This window comes from Tursiops truncatus, chromosome X, assembly GCF_011762595.2.
Source record: "Tursiops truncatus isolate mTurTru1 chromosome X, mTurTru1.mat.Y, whole genome shotgun sequence".
Classification (NCBI taxonomy): Eukaryota; Metazoa; Chordata; class Mammalia; order Artiodactyla; family Delphinidae; genus Tursiops; species Tursiops truncatus.
Genome location: NC_047055.1, coordinates 77279481 through 77302896, shown reverse-complemented (window position 1 = coordinate 77302896; position 23416 = coordinate 77279481). Strand labels below are relative to the sequence as shown.

The following is a 23416-nucleotide window of genomic DNA, read 5'->3' as shown; positions in this document are numbered from 1 at the left end:
TTGTGCCCTTTACTCCCTTAGCACTGTGGGTATATAGCCTCCTCCAGTCCCTTGCCTCTCTTTCCTACGCTCAAGGCCAAGAGAGCCTGGCTCCCTCATGGACATGTGGTGAGACAAAAACTTGAACATTATAGTAAGCATATGATGGTTGCTGAACACATGACATCATGTTATCTTGTGGATCTATAACGTGTCTGTATTTTACTGCTATTCCCAGCACCCAGCATAGTGCTTGACTTATAGTAATTGCTCGATAGGTATGTTTTGAGTGAGTGAATAAGCCAAATACAGGCAGGATGTGGTAAGTACCATGATTAAGGTACAAAGTATTACAGAAGTACTGAAGAGGACAAGGGGGTGTTCAGCTTGGGAGAGGGGGAATGTGCAAGTCTTCACAGCAGAGGTGGCATTTGAACTGGACTCTGAAAGGCAGTGATGGACAGAGATGGAGAGAGGACATCCCGGGAAAAAGAAACCATGTGAGCCAAGGGCAGGAGGTGAGAAGGTGCAGAGCTCATTCAGTGAAAGGTGGGATGGGAGTGTGTGACAGCCTCAGACTGGTAGGATGGGATCAGAATCCAAAGAGCCTTGAAAGTCATGCTGGGAAGTTTACACTCGATTCTACAGGCAATGTGGAACCATCTGATGTTTTTGCTCACGGGTGTAATATGTTCCCTTTGGGAAGATTAGATGTGTGCTTTACGGCAGCAGTTCTTTCACAAAAATATTTATGGCGTGCCTCCTAAGTGCCGAAGTGTGCAGTGCTGGGGAAGATGGATCGAAATTGGAGTAATTGAAGAAGAGATTAGTTGTGGGGTATTGTAGTAGTCCAGGCAAAAGCTGCTGAGAGTCTGAAGCGGCTGAGAGGGAGCGGGTGGAAAGGAGGGGAAGGAGTTGACGCATGTTACACAGGGAGAATTGACGGAACTTGGTGACTGTTTTAGGTGGAGGTCAAGGAAAGAGAAGAAAGACCGGGTGACCGATGACAATAATAATGATCAATAGTTGAGCGGCTCCTTCATGCCAGCTGTTGTGCGAAGCGCTTTATGTCCATCATCTAAGTCTCACAATAACCCTCTTGCTAGATGAGGACACTAAGGCTCAAGAAAGTCAGGGAACTCACGCCAAGTCGTGAACTCATACACTCGGGCTCCAGAGACCACGCCCTAAACTCCGTGCTCTGCTGCTTTCTGGGGAGTTGAGGGACTTGGGTTTTCTCCGTGAAGGAATTCAGCAGCTCAGTGAGGACACCAGATTCCCTCCCAACTAACTCATGCTCTCCCCTCTCCTGGGTATGTGAGAAGGTGGCAGTGGTGGAGGGCTCTGTCTGTCACCTCTCCTGTGCTCCCCAAGTGCCTTCCTGCCTGGGATAGGAAGATGGGCCTGGTGAGGCAGAGTGCAAGAGATGAGACTGGGAGACTAGAAGCAAAGGCCGTGACGAAGGTGAAAAACTGCTAATCCCCAGGCCATGTGGGGCCTGCAGACATATTTAGCCCACACAGAGGTATATGGGATTTTTTTAGACTTGAGCCAACATTTTGAAATTAGAGGCTTCACGTAAAATTCTCGAGTCCTGATGTCCCTTGAAGAATGAGAAGACCTGGCAACGCTGGGCCCACATTCCCACAAGTCAACCCTGGGCTTGAGCTGCCCCTGTAGACATCCACACCCTGCACTTGTCACCACTTCCAGCCTTGGCGTCCATACTTCAGCCAGCCCAGCCCACTTGCTTCACTCACACTTATCTGCCTGATCCCTGCAGGGGGTTGAATTTGTATTTCCTTCTCTAGAATGGCCTACTACAGAGTTTCCCCTTTTTTTCTGAGACTTGAGCCAACAAGCGGTGGCACAGAGGTTCAGCATCCTCTGGTCCCGCCTCCTCCCCAAGCCATAGACTTTTTCCTTGGGCAATTTTTGACACCACAGAACAAAACCAAGAAGGGAAGGTTATCATCAAGTCTTACCATTTATTTCTTTATGGGGTTAAACAAGAGCAGAGAGGCTTCTGCCCCACAGTGCAACAAAACAGAAAGCGGTACACATACAGAGACTCTCACCGAAACACAGAGGCAGGGGAAGGGCGACAACTGAACCATGGCCAGGTGAGGGAGGAAGGGACAGGGACTACTAGGAATCCAGCTTGGAGACTCAGTCATAGGAACTAGTGCAAGAAAGTCCTACTCATGAAGCACAGTGTAGAAAATGGCGTAAGAAAGCTGCCCAGCTCTGCTGCCTGTGACGAACGGCAGGGGCAGCTGGAGGGGTGGTGGAAGATCTGGGCAGTGGGGTGGATGGGGACAGTCAAATGACTTCGAGGTGGAGTGAGGTGCCCCTTTCCCCTGCCACTGGGCAAGGCCCTGGGCTGGTCTGAGCCAGGGGTCTCCTGGGCACTTGGTGAGGGGGAAGAGGGGATGGGAGTCTCCAAGGGTCCATTCCCTGGGGTCCTAAGGTCCCCCTTTACTTCCCGGTCCCTTTGTCCCTCCTGAGGATGCAGGAGTTACAAGGCAATACATAGAGTCTCTCACATCTACAGAAGCATCTCTGGAAAGGAGCCAGCACCTCTTCCCCTCCCCAGCTGAAAAGAGCACTCTAGGGATGGGGTATGTGGCTAGGCCTGAAATGCTGAAGGCCAAACATGGAGTGTGTGGGCAGGGCACAGGGCTGGGCAGGGGGAGGGGAACACGCTGTGAGAAATGAGAAAACTGGCAGGGAAGGACTCCCTGGCCTCACAAAGCCTATTTGGGGACCCAGCTGAGGCCCTTGAATGATTCCCTCTCTACTAGTGAGGTTTCCCATTTATCCCCCAGCCAGCTGATTCCAGCTGTTCCCTCCCCCTCCCCCTTTTGGTTTCCCCTAATGCAGCTCCAGGCCCACCCCTCCCCTTAACTCACTGGCATTGCAGCCCAGGACACAGGCCCTTCTGGCACTGAAAGCCGCTTGGCCTGTCCCAGGAACACAGTTGTGGCTTCCTTTCTCGTCTGCTCCTATTGGCTTGTAGATGTCCCAGGCCATGTGGCCTCCCACCCCTAGGAGATCAGCACAAGGCTAATGGCCCCCAAGGGGCTCTCCAGGCCTCTTCTCTCGTGCAGCTCTCTAGCCTGACTAAACACTTCAAGTCTCTCAACCAAGGGACCACAGCACATCGTCTTTATTTAGCAGGTCCTCTTGCCAGTTTCTGGACTTTCTCCAGCTAGGGGCACGGGTGGCTGGATTAGGGGACCTGCTACAGGGTGAGGAGCAGTGTAGTGGTTCCACATTTGGGATAGTAACCCATGGGGTCAGGGATGAGAAGGGATGAACACTCTTTGGTAGGCTGGGGACGGGGACAGGCTGGGGATGGGGGAGGCTCATCTCTGGAAAGCTCTGGGGCAACGCCACCAGGGTTTCCGTCATGGAGGCCTGGGCTAGGACGAGTTGGGGGAGTCTGGGGACCCAGGCCAGGCCTGACCCTCTTGGGCTTAAGTCCCTCCTCCCCATGGAGATCAGAAATGGAAACGTCTTTGGCCCCAAGGCCAAGATCTCCAGGACAAGAGTGGCCCTTGGGAGTATGTGCACCTTCTGTAAGATATGGCCCTTCAGACAGCGGCAGTCTGACCATGTGCCCTCAGCCTTCTGTTTCAAGGCCCAAGAACCCAGTCCCTGTGCGCCTTCTCCAGAGGGCTCCTTACGCAACCCTTTCTGATTTGGGGATGTGTCCTCGAGCCTGCCTCAACACTGATCATCTGCCTCCCCAAAGCCAGGTGGTGACAGCCCATTTAGCCATCTCTCTAAGCCCTCTGCCCACCTCTCTCCTCTCCTCTCCCTCTTCCCTATCTCCGCTCTCTCCCGCCACTCATTCTGCACCCCCTTCCTATACCTCATGGCCTAGGGTGCTGGGGCACAGCTTAACTGGGGCCCTGACCTAGCCGCAACTGCGTACACCTCACGTCCCAGCTGGGCCCTTCCCTGTGGCGGCCCCACATGGGACAAGGTGCGCTGGAGCGGGAGGAGGGCCGCTGCGTCGTCTGCCGTTGCCTGCAGGGGTGTGGGCAGGAGGAATTAAGGATCGTGGCAACAAAAGGAATGCGGAGGGGGGAAAGAGCTTCTCCCCTCTGTGCCCCCCAACATTCCCTGAAGAGCCAAGGCTGGGTGAGAAGCCTCCTTCCTTGGGGTCAGGGCTCTCAGTGGTGGTGGGCATTTCCACCCCCCACTACCCCCTTTTTTTTTGGCTAAGCCCCATAGATGGGGGCCTGGGAGGGGGGCACCTGCTGCTCCTGCCTTTTTCTCCTGGATGAGTTTTGCAGCTCCCTGGGGCCCTCTGGCGGTTCTGTTGGAGCTGCTTTTGGAGTGGGGGTTGGTAGGGGGCGATGTGTGATTGCCCCATTTCCCCCACCCCCCACCTGGTCCTACACCTCCCATGGGAGGGGCCCCCGCCCCCTCCCCCTGGGGGGGGGCGCTGGAGCTGATGTCGGTGTGTGGTGGAGGTCTGATCTCCCTCCTTGCTGTCACTCTTCCCGAGTCAGGCCCTCGTCTAGGGCAGGCAGTGCCTCCAGGCCCGGTCCCCCACCACCCTGGCCGCTGGAGAAGGACACCATGGTATGGAGGAGCATGAGAACGAGGACGTAGAGCCGGATCCTGCTGGGACTGAGGCGGGAGCCCCCAGAGACCGGCAGCAGGGAGGGATTGTGGCTGAGGTGGCCTGGGGGGTCGTGGCGGGGGTGGTAGTGGGGGTACTGTTGGTGGTAGTGGTGGAAGTAAGAGTGGTGGAATTGCTGGTGGTGGGTTTTAGGGGCTTCAGACTCCTTGAACTTCTTCTTCTCCGACTCACAGGAGACCCACTGCACGTCACAGCACTTGGTTTCCGGCCGCTTTGGCGAAGTATCCAGCAACCCTGCCAATGGATAAGCAAGGCGGGGTGGGGTGCTAAGGGGGCTGCTGGCTATGTCTTTCTGAGAGAGGTGATTGTCAAAGCTGGGGCTGCTCTGGTAGTCCTGCCCAAGACTCTTCCCCCTGCCCCTTAGCATCGTCCCTTTCTGGACACATCTTCCAGGGACCCCAGACAGTTTTTCTGGGGTAACTCCCTGGCCAGGTATGTTTTGGATACAGATGGCCACTCTGCTCTCTCCCCCTATTCCACTTTGCCCCATCCCAACCTGGGGCCTCACTACCTACTCCTGCAGCCACTAACCTTCTCCTGACCCAACTTCCCTGTTGCCCTCCCTGCTCCCACAGCCCCGACCTGGTGCCTGCTCTGGGCCCCTGGCCTCCTCCCTCCTCCCAGGGCCCTGCCTTTACCTGTACAGATAAAGCCAGGGAGCCCTCCGTACACCATTTCCTCATTGTCAGGGAGGATAAAGGGGCACCGGGTCTGCACCTCCAGGCAGTATTGCTTGCAGGGCACCCAGCGCTGGCATTCCTGCTGGGTCACGCTGAAGTATTCTGAGCACAGCCAGGCCTTGTAGACAGCCTGTAGGGAGAGGAAAAAGCATCAGCCCAGGCGCCAGCCCCTTTCCGCTTCAGAGGAGAGGGATGAGGAGGGGTGTACCTGTACTCTATCGGGGGAGGGCACGGTGTGCTCACCAACCCACCCTCAGGATCCAGGGGGTGGGGAAGAAGGGTTTGGGTCAAGACCACTACCTCCGACCCTAAAATCTCCCATTTCATAGCCAGAACTCCCAAGTCCCCAATCCGCAGTCATCCAAGACTTTGAATTTGTTCATTGGTAAAATCACAAAATGACTCCTATATCAGAGCTGGAAGAGGCCCATCCAACCATACCATTTTATAGCTGGTCCCGCGAGATGTCCTGACTTGTCTGAGGTCACCTATATTGAGGTAAATTTCACTTCCATTCAATTCAGCAAACATTTCTTTGGCTGATGGTGTTAAGTTTCTAAACTCAAGAAGAGAGATGGAGAGGATAATCTTTGCTTTACCTCATTAGGGTGTTGTGTAGATCAAATAATATGACACATATGAAAATGTTTTGTAAATTCTATAGTGCAATACAAATGTGAGGGGTTATTTTTAATAAAAACAGGAATCTGCCTTACCAAGCACCACATGTGCCTTCAAGCTCTACTTAACCCGTGCTCTGTCCTGTTGGCGTCCGCCCTGGAGTGGAGCAGACACCACATTTCATTTGGAAACTTTGCTTGGCCGTTTCACTTCGTGGGTATACTTCCTGCCCCTCATCTAGCCCATTTCCACCAGGCACTTGGTCCTGGCTGAGAAAGGTTCCCTGCTCTATACTCTTTGGCTATCATCAAGACCAGAGTTCCTCAACGGCGACACTACTGACATTTTGGACTGGATGATTCTTTGTAGTGGGGGCTGTCCTGTGCATTATAGAATATTGAGAAGCATTTCTTGCCTCTACCCAGTAGTTGCCAGTCGCATCCTCCCCCTCCTCATTGTGACAACCAAGAAATGTCTCTGGCCATTGCCAAATATCCCCTGGGTGGGGGGCAAAATCATCTCCCATTGAGAACCAGTGATCTAACTCCTTGCTACTGAAAGTGTGGACCTGGACCAGCAGCATCACCATCACTTGGAGCTTGTGAAAAGTGCATAATCTCAGGCCCTGCCCCAGACTTGACAAGTCACACCTGCATTTTAACAGGATGCCCAGAGCCCTGCCCACATCCATTCTTCGTATTTTCAGGGGCACCTTCCCATAGTTGCTCCTTGTAGCGATGGTTCTCCGACTTCAGTGTGCCTCAGAATCCCCTGGGACACTCGTTAAAAAGGCAGATGCCCCCCTCCAATTCAGCTTCAAGAGGACTGAGGTGGGCTCAGGAATCTGCCTTTGGAACAAGGGTCCAGGTCATTCTACGGCCAGAGGCCTTTCAACCACACTCTGAGCAACGTGGTCAGAGCTTCTTACACAGATTTTAAACATTTACACTCAAATACAAATAACTCCACGGTGAACATGGACTTGGGCAACGTAATCCCACACTGGCCTTTTCCAAAGTGGGGGCAGGGGCGTGGTGATGGGTGCTAGTGGGTTGTGGTGCAAGTTACCCCCCTGAGGAACACAGATGTGATACCTCACTGGCTTCTCAAATTTAACATGCTCTAAATCTTAAAATTCAGTTCTTGTTTTTACTCCAAATCTGCCCACGCCCCTGAGTCTTGACCACTTCGGTTAAGTGCCATGACCATCGACCTGGGTATTCAATCCAGAAACTTAGGTGTCAGCCATCACTCCTCTCTTTGCCAGCATCCCCACACGCAGTTCATCAGCAAGGCATGCCAACTCTCCCTCTACTTTCACGACTCTGTGCAGGCACTGTCATTTGTCACCTGGACAACAGTCTCCTATGTGGCCTCCCCACCTCCACCCTTGCTCTTTCCAATGCACTGTTTACACAGGAGTAAGAGCAATCTCAAAATCACATTCAATCACATTACTCCCTTGCTTCAAACCCTTCAATGCATTTAGAATAAAACCCAAACTTTCGACCACAGACTTCAAACCCCTGCATAACTTGGCCCCTGTCTGTCTCTCCAACCTCATTTTCTCCCTCTCCCATACGGCTCATAATGCTCCACACGCTGAGGTTTTCTTTCTTTTCCTTGAACATGCCCTACTTCTTCCCACCTTGGGGCCTTGGCACACACTGTTCTCTTGGCCTGATATGCTCTTCCCCTGCCCCCCACCACTTTTGGCCTGGCTAGGTCCTTCTCAACTTTGAAGCCTCAGTTCAAAAGTCACCTCCTCAGAGAGGGTCTCCCTGACCACTCTAGTTAGAGAATGCCCCCTCATTATTCTTTTTCTTAAATGTTTCTTCACCACAAGTATGAGTTTGTCTGCATCCTTGTTTTGTTTTTCTCTGTCAACCTCACTAAAACGTAAGACACATAAAAGCAGACGTGGGTCGGTCTTATTGACCATATTGAGTACTCATCACAATATATGTAAAAAAACAAGTCTTGTTGATGGAATGAACCAGATGAGTAAATGAGGACATGTCCCTACTCTCAAAGAAATTTCAGTTTCATGGATAGACAGATCTCACTTGAAACGATGGCACATTTTCTATATTATAAGAGAAGTTAAACCACGGGCCACTGGAGTGAAGCAAATAGAAAAGCCAGAAAAGATTTCAGTGAGGTTATGAGTTGAGCTGGGGGAGTTCCCTGGTGGTCCAGCGGTTAGGAATCCACCTTCCAATGCAGGGGCGGTAGGTTCGATTCCTGGTCAGGGAACTAAGATCCCACATGCTGTGGGGCAACTAAGCCTGAGGGCCACAACTACCAAGCCCACGTGCTCTGGAGCCCACGCGCCACAACTAGAGAGAAGCCTGCATGTTGCAACGAAGAGCCCGCACACCACAACGAAAGATCCTGCGTGCCACAACTAAGACCCGAGACAGCCAAAAATAAATAAATAAATATTTTTAAAAAAAGAGTTGAGTTGGGACTCAAGGTAGAATTTTAGATGGCATGGGCAGAGATGAGACAAAAGGGCATTCTGGACTGAGGCAACAGCTTAAGCAAAGGTACAGATGTGAGCACATCATGGTGTGCTAAAAGAATGGAGAACGGTTTCATATGAATGAAGTGCAAAGGATACCAATCTCCCGTGGATGGACACTTAAGTTATTTCCAGGTTTCCACTATCACAAACAATGCTTTGGTGAGCGAGCAGGTCTGTACACACCTCTCTTGAACACTTGTGTTACATTTTATTTATATAAACTCAAGAGTGAAATTATTGGGATAAAAGGTATGTGCAATGGAGTGAGAAGGGAGTGGAAGGAGGTGGAAAGGAACAAGTAAAGGTAAGAGGCAGGGGAAGAGGGAGCTACAGGGGTAGGAGAGGGGCTCAGGGGTTGGATAGAGTGGCAGTGGAGTCCAGGGGCACAAGGGAGGAGGGGAGGAAGAAAGAGAGGGTAAGAGAGTAGGGAGTTGGAAGGTAAGAAATGGTGGTTATAGCGGGGGTAGGAAAAAACAGCACTGGGGAGGAAGCAGGGGAATAAGAGATGGAGGGTGTAAGGGAGGTAAAGAGGTACAGTGAGGGTGAGAGAAGATGAAGGGTAAGAAAGAGTAGGGGATAACAGGGTGGGGGACAGGAGACGTGGAAGATGGGCTGTGAAGAGGAGGGGTAAGAAAGACGGAGGAAGAAAGAGGAGGGTTCAAGAGCCAGCAGGGGAATAAAGGGGGGTAAAGAAGATGGGAACAGAGGAAGGCCAAGATAAGAAAGAGGGATAAGACAACAGAAGGAGATGGGGGAGACAGAAAGAAAAGTAAGACAGGAAACAAAAGGATATCCCTAACGCTAAGGGCCCCAGTACCCTGGAGACTCCCCCCCCTCCATCTTGTGGGTCCCAGGGCGCCAAGAGGCAGCTCTGTCCACAGCCTCTGCCCCAACCTCTGCAGCCTGGACCCAGAGTCCACCCCCACCCTCACCCTGAATTGTGTGGAACAGCCCAGTCCTCCACTGCTGGGGTTCAGAGGCCCCTGCGCGATTCTCCCTGGGCTCTTTCGGTTTAATATTCCTGCTCCCAGGTGAGGCTGCAGTGGAGGGCCAGCTCTCCTCCCAGGCAACTGCAATTAGCCTAATAGCAGGCGCTGGTGGCCGGGCACTCCCCGCCTCTGCTCTGGGAGAGAGAGAGGGAGTTGAGGGAGGCGGGGCTGGGAGAGGGGTGGCCTGACAGTGGGAGGGAGGCCTTTCTCCTTAGCTAGACGACCCTCCCTCAGGCCCCAGGCCCCAGAGTCACCATGGCGAGCAGGTTGCCTGAGGAGGACACCAGGCCTGTGGGAGGCAAGACAGGAAAAGGCAAGGAACTAGTGAGAGGAATGGAGGAAGTAGAGTGACACGGGGCTGAGAGGTAATCCAATTCCTTAGCCCCACATATGGCCAGCTGAGGTCATTGCTGGCCCATGTGCTTTAAAAAGGGGCTGGGGTCCTTCTCAAATGAAAAGTCTGGCTCTCAGGGCTACCACCTGGACAGCAAGCCTGCCTTAGTCTCCGTAGCCCTTTTCCCTAGGCAGGCCTAAGTCACTTGCCCCATCTCATCAGTGTTAGGACTGAGCCAGAGGGGACCGGGTTGCTTGGGCAGTTGCAGGGGATGTGGGCACTCATCCACAAGGATGGGGAAGAGCCAGGAGAGCTGTGGGGCTTGCTGGAGGCGGGGCATGCAGAGCAAAGGAAGAAATGTCTCAGAACCAGACAACAGTCAATTGGGAGACCCTCGGAGGTCTTTTGCTCTAGTTCCTCAATTCTGGCTGCATATTAGAATCATTCAGAGAGTCTTTTTTTTTTTTCCCCAGGTATCCTGCTATTTTCTTTTTAACTAGTTTTTTAACATCTTTATTGAAGTATAATTGCTTTACAATGGTGTGTTAGTTTCTGCTTTATAACAAAGTGAATCAGTTATACATATACATATGTTCCCATATCTCTTCCCTCTTTTTTTATTTCTTATTTTTGTTTACATCTTTATTGGAGTATAATTGCTTTACAATGGTGTGTTAGTTTCTGCTGTATAACAAAGTGAATCAGTTATACATATACATATGTTCCCATATCTCTGCCCTCTTGCGTCTCCCTCCCTCCCACCCTCCCTATCCCACCCCTCTAGGTGGTCACAAAGCACCGAGTTGATCTCCCTGTGCTATGCGGCTGCTTCCCACTAGCTATCTATTTTACATTTGGTAGTGCATATATGTCCATGCCACTCTCTCAGTTCATCCCAGCTTACCCTTCCCCCTCCCCATATCCTCAAGTCCATTCTCTAGTAGGTCTGTGTCTTTATTCCTGTCTTACCCCTAGGTTCTTCATGACATTTTTTTCTTAAATTCCATATATATGTGTTAGCATATGATATTTGTCTTTCTCTTTCTGACTTACTTCACTCTGTATGACAGACTCTAGGTCCATCCACCTCACTACAAATAGCTCAATTTCGTTTCTTTTTATGGCTGAGTAATATTCCATTGTATATATGTGCCACATCTTCTTTATCCATTCATCCGATGATGGACACTTAGGTTGCTTCCATATCCTGGCTATTGTAAATAGAGCTGCAATGAACATTGTGGTCCATGACTCTTTTTGAATTATGTTTTTCAGAGAGTCTTTTAAAAATGCTTCTGCTTGGCCCACATTGCACTCCAGATCAAGTCAGTCAGAATCCTTGTGGGTGGGGCCCACACATCTAGAGTTTTTCAAAACACCTCAGTTAATTTTAATATGCAGAGAACTTAGCCCTGCTTCATTTTATAGCTGAGGAAACTGAGGCCCAGAAAAGGTGGGGGGGAAGGACTCTTCTACAGTCACATAAAGTAGTGGCAAAGGGAGGAACTTGAAACCCAGTTTCTCGACTCTAACTCCAGGGTTCTTCCTACTGGACCATCCTACCAGTGACTGCATTCCAAACTCAGGGGGCAGGACACATTAGCGTGGGGAGGGGAGGAGAGCTGAGGAGAACCAGGCCTGCTCTTGGCTTTCAGGCTCTTCAAACTCCAGCCCTGGCAGGAAAGCCTTCTTCATCATGCCCTGTCCTCTGAGCTTAACCATCCTGGACCCTCAAGGTAGCAGCAGATGATGGGTGGGGTGAAAAGCCTTGACCTGACAGTGCCCTGCTTTCCCTACAGAATCCCCTTCCCCACCTCCAGCAGGCCACCGCTGGGCTCAATCAAGTTCTGGCTGCTACAGCCAAGTTGCTATGGGAACTGGGAGGGGAAGGAAGCAGGGAGTAACTAGAGGGAACACCAATTAACCCAAAAAGGAAGCTGAGAAGGCTATCCCACCCCTCCTCCCGGCTGGGCTGTTAAACCACTCTTTTTTTCGTTTTTGTATAATGTCTTTTTTTAAAAAAATATTTACTGGGGCTTCCCTGGTGGCACAGTGGTTGAGAGTCCGCCTGCCGATGCAGGGGACACGGGTTCATGCCCCGGTCCGGGAAGATCACACATGCCGCGGAGCGGCTGGGCCCGTGAGCCATGGCTGCTGAGCTTGCGCGTCCGGAGCCTGTGCTCCGCAACGGGAGAGGCCACAGCAGTGAGAGGCCCGCGTACCGCAAAAAAAAAAAAAAAAAAAAAAAATTACTGATTGATTTTGCCTGCATCAGGTCTTAGTTACGGCACGCGGGATCTTTAGTTGCAGTATGTGGGCTTCTTAGTTGCAGCATGCCTGCGGGATCTAGTTCCCCGACCAGGGATCGAACCCGGGCCTCCTGCACTGGGAGCAGGGAGTCTTACCCACTGGACCACTAGGGAAGTCCCTTAAACCACTCTTGAAATGGAAGCAGGTAAGACGAGGGGTATCCCCACCCATCCTGGGCTCTGCAGCTGCTAGTTTAGGGAGGAGTGGGAGGACCTGGAGAGCCTTACCTTCCTGCTCCCTGACTTGCAGCCCTGGCGGGCATTCTCATCCCTATGCTCCTCTGGGAAGAAGCATGTGACTTCTCCTGGCCCCCAGGGTGCTACGGGAATGCATACAAGTGTGTACCTACAAACACAGCCCACAGCCAAGACTCAGGGCCAGAGGGTTTAGGAAGAGGAGGCCATCCTGGGCTCCTCGGTTAGGGGGCGGGAAAACCCTCCAGAGAGGAGAGCTTCAGTTCCTGCCAACCAGGAAGTCGGCAGTTTCCTTCTTGGATTCCAGCTTGCTTCCCTCCCTAGGGCCTATTTCCCCATCCAAATCCTCCCTACAGACCTCTTCATGGCTCTTTGCTTTCCTAATGCACTCCTGGGACACTTGGCCAGGAGCTGCAGCTGCAGAGACCGTGGAGGCAGAGTGGCAATCTGGGCTGGGCTTGGGAATGAAACCCACTGTCCACAGCACATACATAACCACCCTGCCCCTGGAATTCACCTAGGTGGAAACTGAGGCTCAGAAAAGGGATTTGGTTCAGCCAAGTCAGAAACATGCGAGAAATCAACTATAAAGCCAGGATTAGAAGGGAGGTACTCTGGTGACTAATCCCATGTCTCTTTGTGCTGCATCCATCAATACACAGAGCATTGTGTGAAGGACCTCCTTGGGCAGGTCTGAAAAGAGCCGCACGCTCCTATTCCTGATTCTGGGCTTTCAGAAGGTTGGGTCAGAACAGGGTAAGGTCAAGGTCAATCTCTCCAACCCAGGGGAGGGAGATCTTGGACATATCTCTGGGAGTAGTTCCTTGGGATTGGCAGAGTCAGACTGAGATGAGAGGCATTACAGGGCAAATGCAGGTGGATGACATGGCTTTACTTTAAGTGGCTGTAAAAATAAGCAACAGCTTTCCTGCTGCTGAGAATGAGCAGTCATGAGTCAGAGTGGCCTGGCCTGGCCTGGCCTGGAGGAAAGGCGGGGGAGATGGCTTGAAAGGTGGATAAGAACCTAGAGCTACTGCAGTTCCAGAGGGTCCAGTCACCTCCAAGCCCCTTAGGCCACCTGCTCCAAGGCCAGGGGCAGCCTGGTTAGTGGAGAAGTGGTGTCCCTAGTGCAGGAGCAGTTCTCTGAAGGAGCCTAGATGACCCATATCAATCAGGTGAGCAGAGGAGGCAGGTTCATGACCACTCGAGAATAGGAAGGACTGTGAGAATCACAACTCCACCTCCCTATCTGCTGTTGGAATTTCCACTCCAACGTCACTGCCACAAGCTATCCAGCTACTGACTGCACACCTCTTGTCACAGGGCGCACGCTCTCTCCTAGGGCAGCCCGTATCTTCAGACAAGTCTCGCAGTTAAAGAAGTTCTTTCTCCTTCTGAGCTGAGATAATGCCTCTCTGTGGCATTGCTCGTGGCTCCTCCTAGCTCTTCTGGGACCATAAACTTCCTGTCCCCATGCCAGCCCTGCAGTAGGTATTTGTAAACTTCCCTGAATCAGGTCAGGTCTTCCCATTCATTTTTTCCTGCAATGATCAATTTCTGAACATGTTCAAGTGCCTGGCACTGTGCTGGGGAACTACATATGACAGAGATAGGGAAGACAAGATTGCTATCTTTAAGGAGCAAGAGAGACAACCTTGTGCATCAATCATTAGAAGTCACTGTGATAAACAGTATGTACTTGGTGCAATGATAGCATAAAGGGAGGAAGGATCAATGGTGTTTTGAGGGCTGAAGCACAGGAAAATACCTCCATGTGGGAGAGGCTAGAGTTGGGGCTTGGAAAAAATGGGTAGAAGTTCACTGGGTGGAATAGGGCAGGAATAAGTGCACTTAAAGCAAAGGAATAAGTAGGTATAAAGGCCTGGAGGTGTGAAACAGTGCCGGCTTCAGGCACTGTCGGTAGTTTAGCATAGTTAGAGGGTACAAAGGGGGCCATGATGGGAGATGAGGCTACGGAGGAAGGCCATGCCCATATTATGATATGTTCTGCATGCTGAGGAGGAGCCAGGCTTCATCCTATAGGCAATGGACAGCCTTTAGTGGATTTTAAATAACTGCTTTTTAAAAGATTGCTTATCACTTTTAAGTCAGTGATAAGTTAGTCTTATCACTGACTAACTTTTCAGATTTATGTTCTGAAAGTGTGGATGATGGAGCACAGGCATCAAGGCTGGAGGTAGGGAGGCCAGTTAGGAGCCTATTGCAACAATCTGAATGAGAGGTGATGGGGATACCAGGTTTCTGGCTTGGGTGGCAGGATGAATAGTAGTTTCATTCATTAAAGAAGGGAAACCAGGAGGAGGAGTAGATTTGGGGGTGAAGAAGATGAATTCAGTTTTTGGTCATGCTGACTTTGAAATATAGGTCAGTATATACTAGGCTAGGTAGAAATGTCAAGGAGGCAGCTGGACACAATGGTCTGAGCTCAGAAGGAGGGTCTGGGCTAGAAATAAAGGTTTGGGAGTCATCAAGGGTTAAGGAGTTAATCATCAGGAACATAGTAGGACTATACTTTCCCACACCCTTTGACATTAGGTATGGCCATAAGACTTACTTTGGCCAATGAAATGTGAGTTGAAGTGACATGGATCCCTTCTGGGGAGAAGCTTTAAGAGCTGGAGTACGATTTGCCTCCGCTGCTGACTGTGGAAGTGGTGTTGAAATGGACCTTTTGCTAGCCTGGGTCTCTTGGTGACTATCATGAACAGATGCTCCCTGCTGACCTATTTTGGACATGTATTATGAGCAATAAATAACTGTTTGTCGTGTTAAGCCTCTGATATTTGGGAATTGTTTGCTACTACAGCGTAACCTGGCTCACTCTGACTGATAAAGTAATAGTGGAAGCCAAGGATATTGCCTAGGGAAAATTAATGCACAGAGAAAAGGACCAACAATGGATCCCTGGAAAACACTAACATTTAAGGGGCAGGTAGAAGAAGGGAATCTGATGAAGATGGGGGAGTGGTTTAAGAGCTTGGAGAAGAAACAGAAGAGAGTGGCATTCTATAAATTAGGGGAGGAGAGTTTCAAAGAATAAGAGTGGTCAGCAGATGTGGACATGCTGGCAGTCTCATCATGGTGAGATCAGTTTCAGTGGAGCAGTGGGGGCAGAAACCAAATTGAAGCCAATTTAAAAGGGAATGTGAGGGAAGAAAAATTGAGAGAGCTATGTGTAGACTACTCTTCCAAGAAGCCAAACTAGTTTTTCAACTATTTTTTGGGATGTGGTTTCCAGTTCTCTGTTCTACCCTGGTTGTTCCTATTCAGACAAGTTCCTATTTTTCTATGTCCCTTGCAACTGAATGCAATCCCCAGACAGAGTTTATTAACACAGAGTCAAGTAGAAGTATCAGCCCTCCTATCCTAGAAGCTCTGTTTCTGTTACTGCAGCCTAAGACCACATTTGCTCTCTGGGAGACTGTATTGTATTCTTTTGGTAATTCAGTGGAGATGGAGAGGGGAATTTCTGCCTGGAGTGTGGGATCAAAGACACAGCCTAGATCAAAGTCCCTGGAAGGAGCTCAAGCCTTCTGGCAAGTCATCTGAATGAATTAAACATCCTTGAGACGGTAGGCTCCCTGAGGACAGGGACTGTGTCTTATCTGTGTAGTTCCCTTAGGACTCCACATGGAATTAGGTATACAGAAGAGATGCCTGCTAAGTACTTGAAATCCAAGCACTTGTAAACCAAGCCTCCAGCAACTAGCCCAGACTGGAGTAAGGTGGAGATCTCCAAGAAAAGGGTGAAAGTAATGGCTTATGTAATGTGTTGCATGAATCTTACAGCTTTGATGGAGAAATTGGGGATGCATTAGCAAAAAAACAAAAAAGAAAAAAATCATAGAAAACTAAGCAAATAGAAAAAAGAGAGGCAATTATTAACTCCAGGAAAACAAGTTGGCCAAGGAAGAAAATGTAATCACAGTATTCTACATGACTCAGCTGTGAACAATATTTATAATCCTTATAATGTAAATATGGAATACTGTTAACACCAGAAATTGTGATATGACAATATTGGATATATGAGGGGAGTGCACATACGGTGCTGCTGGTAGTAAGAGAGCTAAATCCCACTCTAAAAAAATAAAAAGGCAGTACATATTTAAATCAGAAAAAAAAATAAAGAAATGACAGTATTGGTATATCATTTAGGGATGTGGAGGTAAATATTAGAAGAAACAGCTAAGAGGTTTAGAAGTATTTGACTATGAAGAGTGAAGCTTAGGGTTGGAGCAGAGGGCTTCTGTTTTAATTATAAGCAATGAGCTCTATATTTATCATTTAAAAGATATTACATTACATATCATTTAAAAGACAGATGCTACAAGAATATATATCTATATATGGAATAGATATACATATGTGTATACATGTATATATATGTATATGTGTGTATCTTTGTGTGCACAAAGATATTTCAAACAGAAAAGTCAAGAAATAGCAGTATTGGCACACCATTAAAAATGTGACAATAAATATCAGAAGAAAAAGCTAACAGAGCTTCAAGTGTTTAACTCTGAAGGGTGACTATATATATGTAGCTTATATGTCTTTTAAAATTATGAACATATATTACTTTGATAAAATGAAAATAAAATAAATATATAAACTGATATGCAGCCATGAACCTCAAAAACAACAAAACAAAATCCCTAAGACTTGACCTGACCAAGCTTGCCAGACTCAGCCAAAAAACCCCAGGCCCTATTGCCCAGTCATGGATCGTCTACTTCATCACCACTGTCTGGGGCATGGGCTTAGGTCAGGTCAGCTTAACAGGCCAGCGGAATTAATGAGTGGCCCCATAGCCAAAGAGAACTCATATGAGAGGAGGGGAACTTTGAGGGCCTCTGTGCCCAACAGCTGTGCAGGCCACCCACCATAGAAATGGTGCCAGTGTGACATGACAACCATGGCTTCATTTGAGTTGCACACAAATGTGTTTGGCATAAAATCCCGCTGCCCCCTCCCAGGGGGCACACACTGTTAGTCTGGGCCCAGGCCCAGGTAGAAATCTCCAGCTCCCTGCAGGGATCATTGTGAAACCAGCTCCTTGCCCCTACCTTACTTCTGTCCCCAAACACAGTACCTTGCTAAACAGATGAGAGGCTGGGGAGAGACCTAATAAAAGGACCTGTTAGTTGTGCTTGGTCTCTGGGGGTGAGGTAAATCAAGGCTTTGGAGTCCTTCCATCTCTGGCTCTTCCCTCCCCTACCTGAGCATATCTCTGTGCCCTCATTCACTAGAATCTCTCCAGTTGCCTTCTGGCTCCTAACCTTCCACCTCCACACTAGACACTTCACCTGCTGCTCCCAAATTACCTTTCCCTTCTCCTAAGGGAAAGTGTTGTCAATCTCAATTGAGTATTAAGCAGTCATTTAGATTAAACACATCTAATTAAGGTGACAATAATTATAGCTACCATTTTTTAGGTGCTTAACATACGCCAGGCTCTGTTCTAAGCAGCTGACCTTTATTAACTCATTGAATCCTCACAACCACCCCCTGAGATGGAGAAACATTTACAGGTGAGGACAGGAAGGACCAGAGTTAAAATAGCTTGTCCAGGACTTTCCTGGTGGCACAGTGGTTAAGAATTCGTCTGCCAATGCAGGGGACATGGGTTCGAGCCCTGGTCCGGGAAGATCCCACATGCCGTGTAGCAACTAAGTCTGTGCGCCACAACTACTGAGCCTGCGCGCTACAACTACTGAGCCCACGCACCACAACAACTGAAGCCTGTGCACTTTAGGGCACGCATGCTGCAACTACTGAGGCTGCATGCTGCAACTACTGAAACCCATGTGCCTAGAGCCTGTGCTCCGCAACAAGAGAAGCCCCTGCAATGAGAAGCCCGTGCACCGCAACAAAGAGTAGCCCCAACTCGCCACAACTGGAGAAAGCCCACGTGCAGCAACGAAAACCCAATGCAGCCAAAAATAAATTTAATTAAAAAAAAAAGCTCGTCCAAGGCCACACAGCCAATAATAATATATGGTGGCTACCATTTCCCGAGCACTTTCCATCTCACAGGCACTGTGCTCTTAAGAGATTAGCATGTTATATGTCATTGAAGCCTAATAATGACCCTATTTCTTAGTTTTGAATTCAAAGAAAATGAGGTTCCAAGAGAGATGAAAGGTCTCAACAACTGTTTTATGGAGAAGACAGATTTCAAGCTGGAATGTGAAGTCAAGTTTACCTGGGCTTCAGTTCCCAAGCTTATACACCATATTGCCCCTAGGATGGTCCCTCCATTTCACTATCACCATTGAAGTAATTAGCTTGTTACTTAAACGAATCTTTTTGATGGAATTTCAAGTCAAGTTGGGGAGAGATTTCTAGGACTGGATGGGAGAGTGATTTTCTAAAATCAGTGTATTCAGCTCACTCCCAATATGAGTAAAGTTTTCTTTGTAAGGGAGTGTCAGGGGAAGAATACTTGGGTACTAGGGGCTACAAATGACCACTTCCATTCCCCCATCAAAGCACTCCCTTTCTTCTTTCCTCTAAATGCATGCATGTGTGCATGCATGGGAGCACAAACACACACACACCCTGGGAGTGTTGAAAAGAGGCAACTGTTCCTGCTCTGATCTTTGGCAACCTGTGATGGGAAGGCAGCTCTCTCCTTGTACAAAGGTCTTCTTGCCTTTGGACATGAGTTCTCCTGTTCTAGGTCTTGTCACGTAGGGGCTCCTGGAACTGCCTTGCCCTGGAAGACTCCAATGCTAGAGTCCATTCCTTCAGAAAGGTTTCAGGGCAGCCACAACACTCTACCTAATTGCTCCTTCTCCCCAGCTTGCTCCATAAATGTTCTTCATCAAAAAGCCTTTGCTCCAGTCAGGTGGAGAGTTAGCCAGAGCTGGGTTCAGATTCTGGCTCTGCCACTAACTGGCTGTATGAACTTGGACAAGTCATCTGTAAGGAGGTAGGGACTCAGTCACTAATTTGCTATGTGACTGTAAGCAAAGTACTCTCCCTCTCTGAGTCTCAATTTGGATCCAAGAAGATGGTCCCTAGGGAGGCAGCATGCATGGGGAGAAGACAGGCTCAAACATCTTTAACCTCAAACATTCCTGTGGTCAAATCCCAGGTTTGCTGTCACCAGTTATGAAAACTCAAACAAGTTACTAAATTCCCTGATCTATACTTTCCTTATCTGCAAAATGGAGATAATAAAAGCACATATCCATAACCTTTCTGTAAATGATGTCTGTAAAGCAACTAGCACAAAGCTTTACCTATAGTAAAATTACACTGGTACAGATTGGGTACCCTGGATTTGACCTGGATTCAAATCCTAGCTCCAACTCTTATTAGCTGGATGACCTTGAGCCAGTTACTTAACCTCTCTGAGCCTGTTTTCTCCTAAGTAAAATGGGGATAAATATACATACACTTCACAGGACAGATGTAAGAATTAAGTGAGATAAAGTATATAAAAAGTGCCTGGGATAATTCCTTTCCTTCCCATGCCCTCCTTTCAAGCTGTAAGATGCAAATAATAAATGGAAAAAAACCACAACTGCCATAAATGTAATCAGAAAAAATCATTAATACATACAAATCAATAATAAAAACACAAGACATGGACAGACAATTCATAAAACAGGCAATAACAAATGACCCATAAACAAGAAAAGCAAAATCTGACCTAAGGAATGCAAATTACAAGCCAAGGCTATAACACTTTTCAGCTACAAATTAGTAAAGTTTAAAAAATATGATAATCAATATTAGACAAGGGTGGTAAATTAGTCTCACATTTTTGGTGAGGGTATAAACTAGAAGCAGCCTTCTGGAAAGAAATTTGGTAAGAAAGAAATTTGTATGTCAAAAGCCTTAGAAAGGTTAATACTCTTTGATTCTGTAAGACTAGTTCCAAATGTTCGTCCTGAAGAGTTAATGTGTATGCTTCCATTTGTATGCAAAACAAGGGAAAGAAAAAGTCATTTTGTGTGCAAATGTTGATGTAAGCTCAGAGAGGGATGGAAGGATACACACCAAATCGTTAACATCAGTGACCTCAGGGCAGTGGGACTGTGGGGGGAGGGAACATGAAGATTACTAAGTGGAATACAGAGGTTTCTTTATAAACCTCTGTATTGTTAGATTTGGTACAATGAAGGTGCATTATTTTGTGATTTAAGAAACTCAGCAAAGCAGAGAAATAAGAAAAAAATGATTGAGATACTATTTATTAAAAAAAAGGAATCACAGATCTGACAAAGATTTATGGACAAAGATATCCATCACAGCTTTATTTACAATAGTAAAAGTTTAAAGTAAATATCCAACAATAGGGTACTAGGTAACTAAATTGCACTAAATTCATGGGATGGGATATTGCATGCTCATCAGGAATGATGTTTGTGGGAATTCCCTGGCGGTCCAGTGGTTAGAACTCCATGCTTTCACTACCAAGGGCCCAGGTTCAATCCCTGCTAGGGGAACTAATTCTGCAAGCCATGCGGCACAGACAAATAAAAGAGGTTTGTGAATATCTAATTACATGGAAAGATATTCAGTATAACTTTAGCAATAAGTTAAAAAGAGCAGGGTAAAAAACCTGGATGATTTCAACTATGTAAAAATATATAGTCACATCTATTAGGGCGGCTATTATCAAAAAAAAAAAAGGAAAAGTATAAATGTTGATGAGAATGTGGAGAAATTGGAACCCTGTGCATTCATTGCTCATAAGAATATAAAATGGTGCAGCGCTGTAGAGAACACTATGGAGGTTCCTCAGAAAGTTAAATATAGAATTACCACGTGGTCCAGCAAGTCCATATCCGGGTCTCTAACCAAAAGAATTGAAAGCAGGGATTCAAACAGATACTTGTATACCAATGTTCATAACAACATTATTCACAATGGCCAAAATGTGGAAGGAAATGAAAATATAGGTCCACACAAAAACCTGTCTATGAACGTTCATAGCAGCTTTATTCATAATTGTTCAAAGGTGGAACCAACCCAAGTGTCCATAGAGATGAATGACTTTAAAAAATGTGGTACATCCAGACAATGGAATATTATTCAACCATAAAAAAGAATGAAGTACTGATACATGCCACAACATGGATGAACCTTGAAAACATTATGTTTAATGAAATAAGCCAGACATGAAAGGACAAAAAGTGTATGATTCCACTTATATGAATTACTCAGAATAGTCAAATTCATAGAGATGGGAAATAGAATAGAGGTTACCAGGGGCTGGGGGGAGGGAGGAATGGAGAGTTATTGTTTAATGGGTAAAGAGTTTCTGTTTAGGAGAATAAAAACATTTTAGGGATGAATAGTGGAGATGGTTGTACAACATTGCAAATATACTTAATGCCACTGAATTGTACACCTAAAAATGGTTAGAACGGTAAATTTGATGTTATGTATATTTTACCACAATAAAAAACTATGCTACAAAAAGACATATTAGGAGGAAATACACTATAACATTAAGAGCATCTCTGGGACCTTTTTCCTGTTATATTTCTATTTTCCAAAATTTCTCAGAGACCACCTTTTTGGCAATTGGAAAAAAAGGTATTTTTAAAAGATTCTGAGTCTCTAATAGCTCTGAAAGATTAACCTGGTTGGAAGTTTTAGTTGAGTTCGACACTGAGCAGATATGCTCACCTTTCACACATCAGCCAGGTAGCCATGCTATCTGCTGAAAACCAAATACAAAGACAGGAAACAATGGTAACACTCACCACCACCACTCGTCCTTCTCCAGGCAGAGCTTGGTGAGTTGGCACTTCCTTCTACCTCCAAGAGAAGCCTCGCCATCCCAGGCCAGGGCTCACCAAAAGCCTGGCATGGGAACTGGGTGTCCAAAGGCCAAGCCAGGCCTTCACAGGCTCTGGGGTGATAAGGTCTGATGGTTTCCCCTCCCAGCTCTCCCAGCAGCTGCTGGGCAGGGCTCAGGCCTGCACTAGGTCTGTCTAGGAGACCTACTCCTCTCCTGCCCCGGTTGATCCTTCCGGCAGATTGGGGCTGAGAATCTAACAGATACCCTCCTTCCAGGCAAGAGGAGCCCAGCTCCTCCCATCTCCGTGGTAGAGCCTGTAGAAAAAGGAGGGAGCAAACACCTCCTTTCCTCACGCCCATCCTCTGTCACAATCTCAAGAGGATACTGGTGATTATCATTGGGGCTCAAGGACAAGAGACTGGGGTATTGAACAAGGAGGATGTTGGTGGGTCCCCACTTTGGATCTGAGCTACTCCAGGGGGTCCCTACAAGTTGCCAGTAGGTGCTGCTGGATTTCCCTTGCAGTTCATCAGCTTCTCACTCCAGCCTCTCAAGAGCCAGCTGGGCATTGCCTCTGACAGCTGGGGGAGTTTATTAAGATTTTCTTCATACATGTCTGCACTGGGGAAAGAACAGACAGACCTGGGTTTGTGTGGCAGTCCTCCCACCTTTTAGCTATGTGTCCTGGATGGGTCGGCCACGTTCCTTCACTGAACCTCAGTTGTCACATTTGTAAAAAGGAAATAATGAGAGTACCTGCCTGCTAGGATGACTATCAGGATTAAATGAGTTCATGGACACACATAAAGCCCCTGGCATCTCCCAGGCACTTGGAGGCTGGCAGTTTTCTTTTCCCCTTTCCCTTTGTTCTTTGGCACCAGCCTGCCTTCACCTTCTGGCCCAGAGACTTGTGGCTCAGGTTCCAGCTCCTTTTTCCAGAATCCATTCAAACAGGAGCTTTGGTCCTGGCAGCTCCTGTCACTCCATGGCAACCCCTTCCTTCACCAGGACCAGCTGCAACTCACCTGGTGCCCTTGCTCTCCTCTCTAAGCATGGCTGCCTGGCTCGAGGTATCAAAAATTCAGGCTTTTCTGAACACCCTCATATACCCAGGGAGAAAAGTCTGGTCCAGCATCCCTGCACACACCCCGGTCTGTGCGCCTGTAACCACAGGAACACAACATACCTATTCCCCAGAGGCCTCCCGACTCAGCATTGGAGAATGGTGCTCCTGGAGGCCCATGTTTGTCTAAAGCCCCCTCAGAAGCTGCCCCTGGTTTTCCAGCAAACACCTGCAGCTGGAATCCACATGTGGCTGAGACGTGAGCTGGGGATGGG

General features: G+C 48.1%; 1 protein-coding gene across 1 annotated transcript in view; it reads right to left on the bottom strand.

Annotated features, from left to right (window-relative positions):
* Positions 1-1953: 1953 nt before the first annotated feature.
* Positions 1954-23416, bottom strand: part of NALF2 (NALCN channel auxiliary factor 2) — a 29134-nt gene continuing 7671 nt past the window's right edge. The window contains exons 2-3 of the mRNA XM_033849429.2: positions 5275-5446; positions 1954-4870 (exon numbers count right to left, since the gene is read on the bottom strand). Of these exons, the coding sequence (XP_033705320.1) occupies positions 4485-4870; positions 5275-5446 (558 nt within the window). The 3' untranslated portion in view covers positions 1954-4484. The remainder of the gene's footprint in view (positions 4871-5274; positions 5447-23416) is intronic.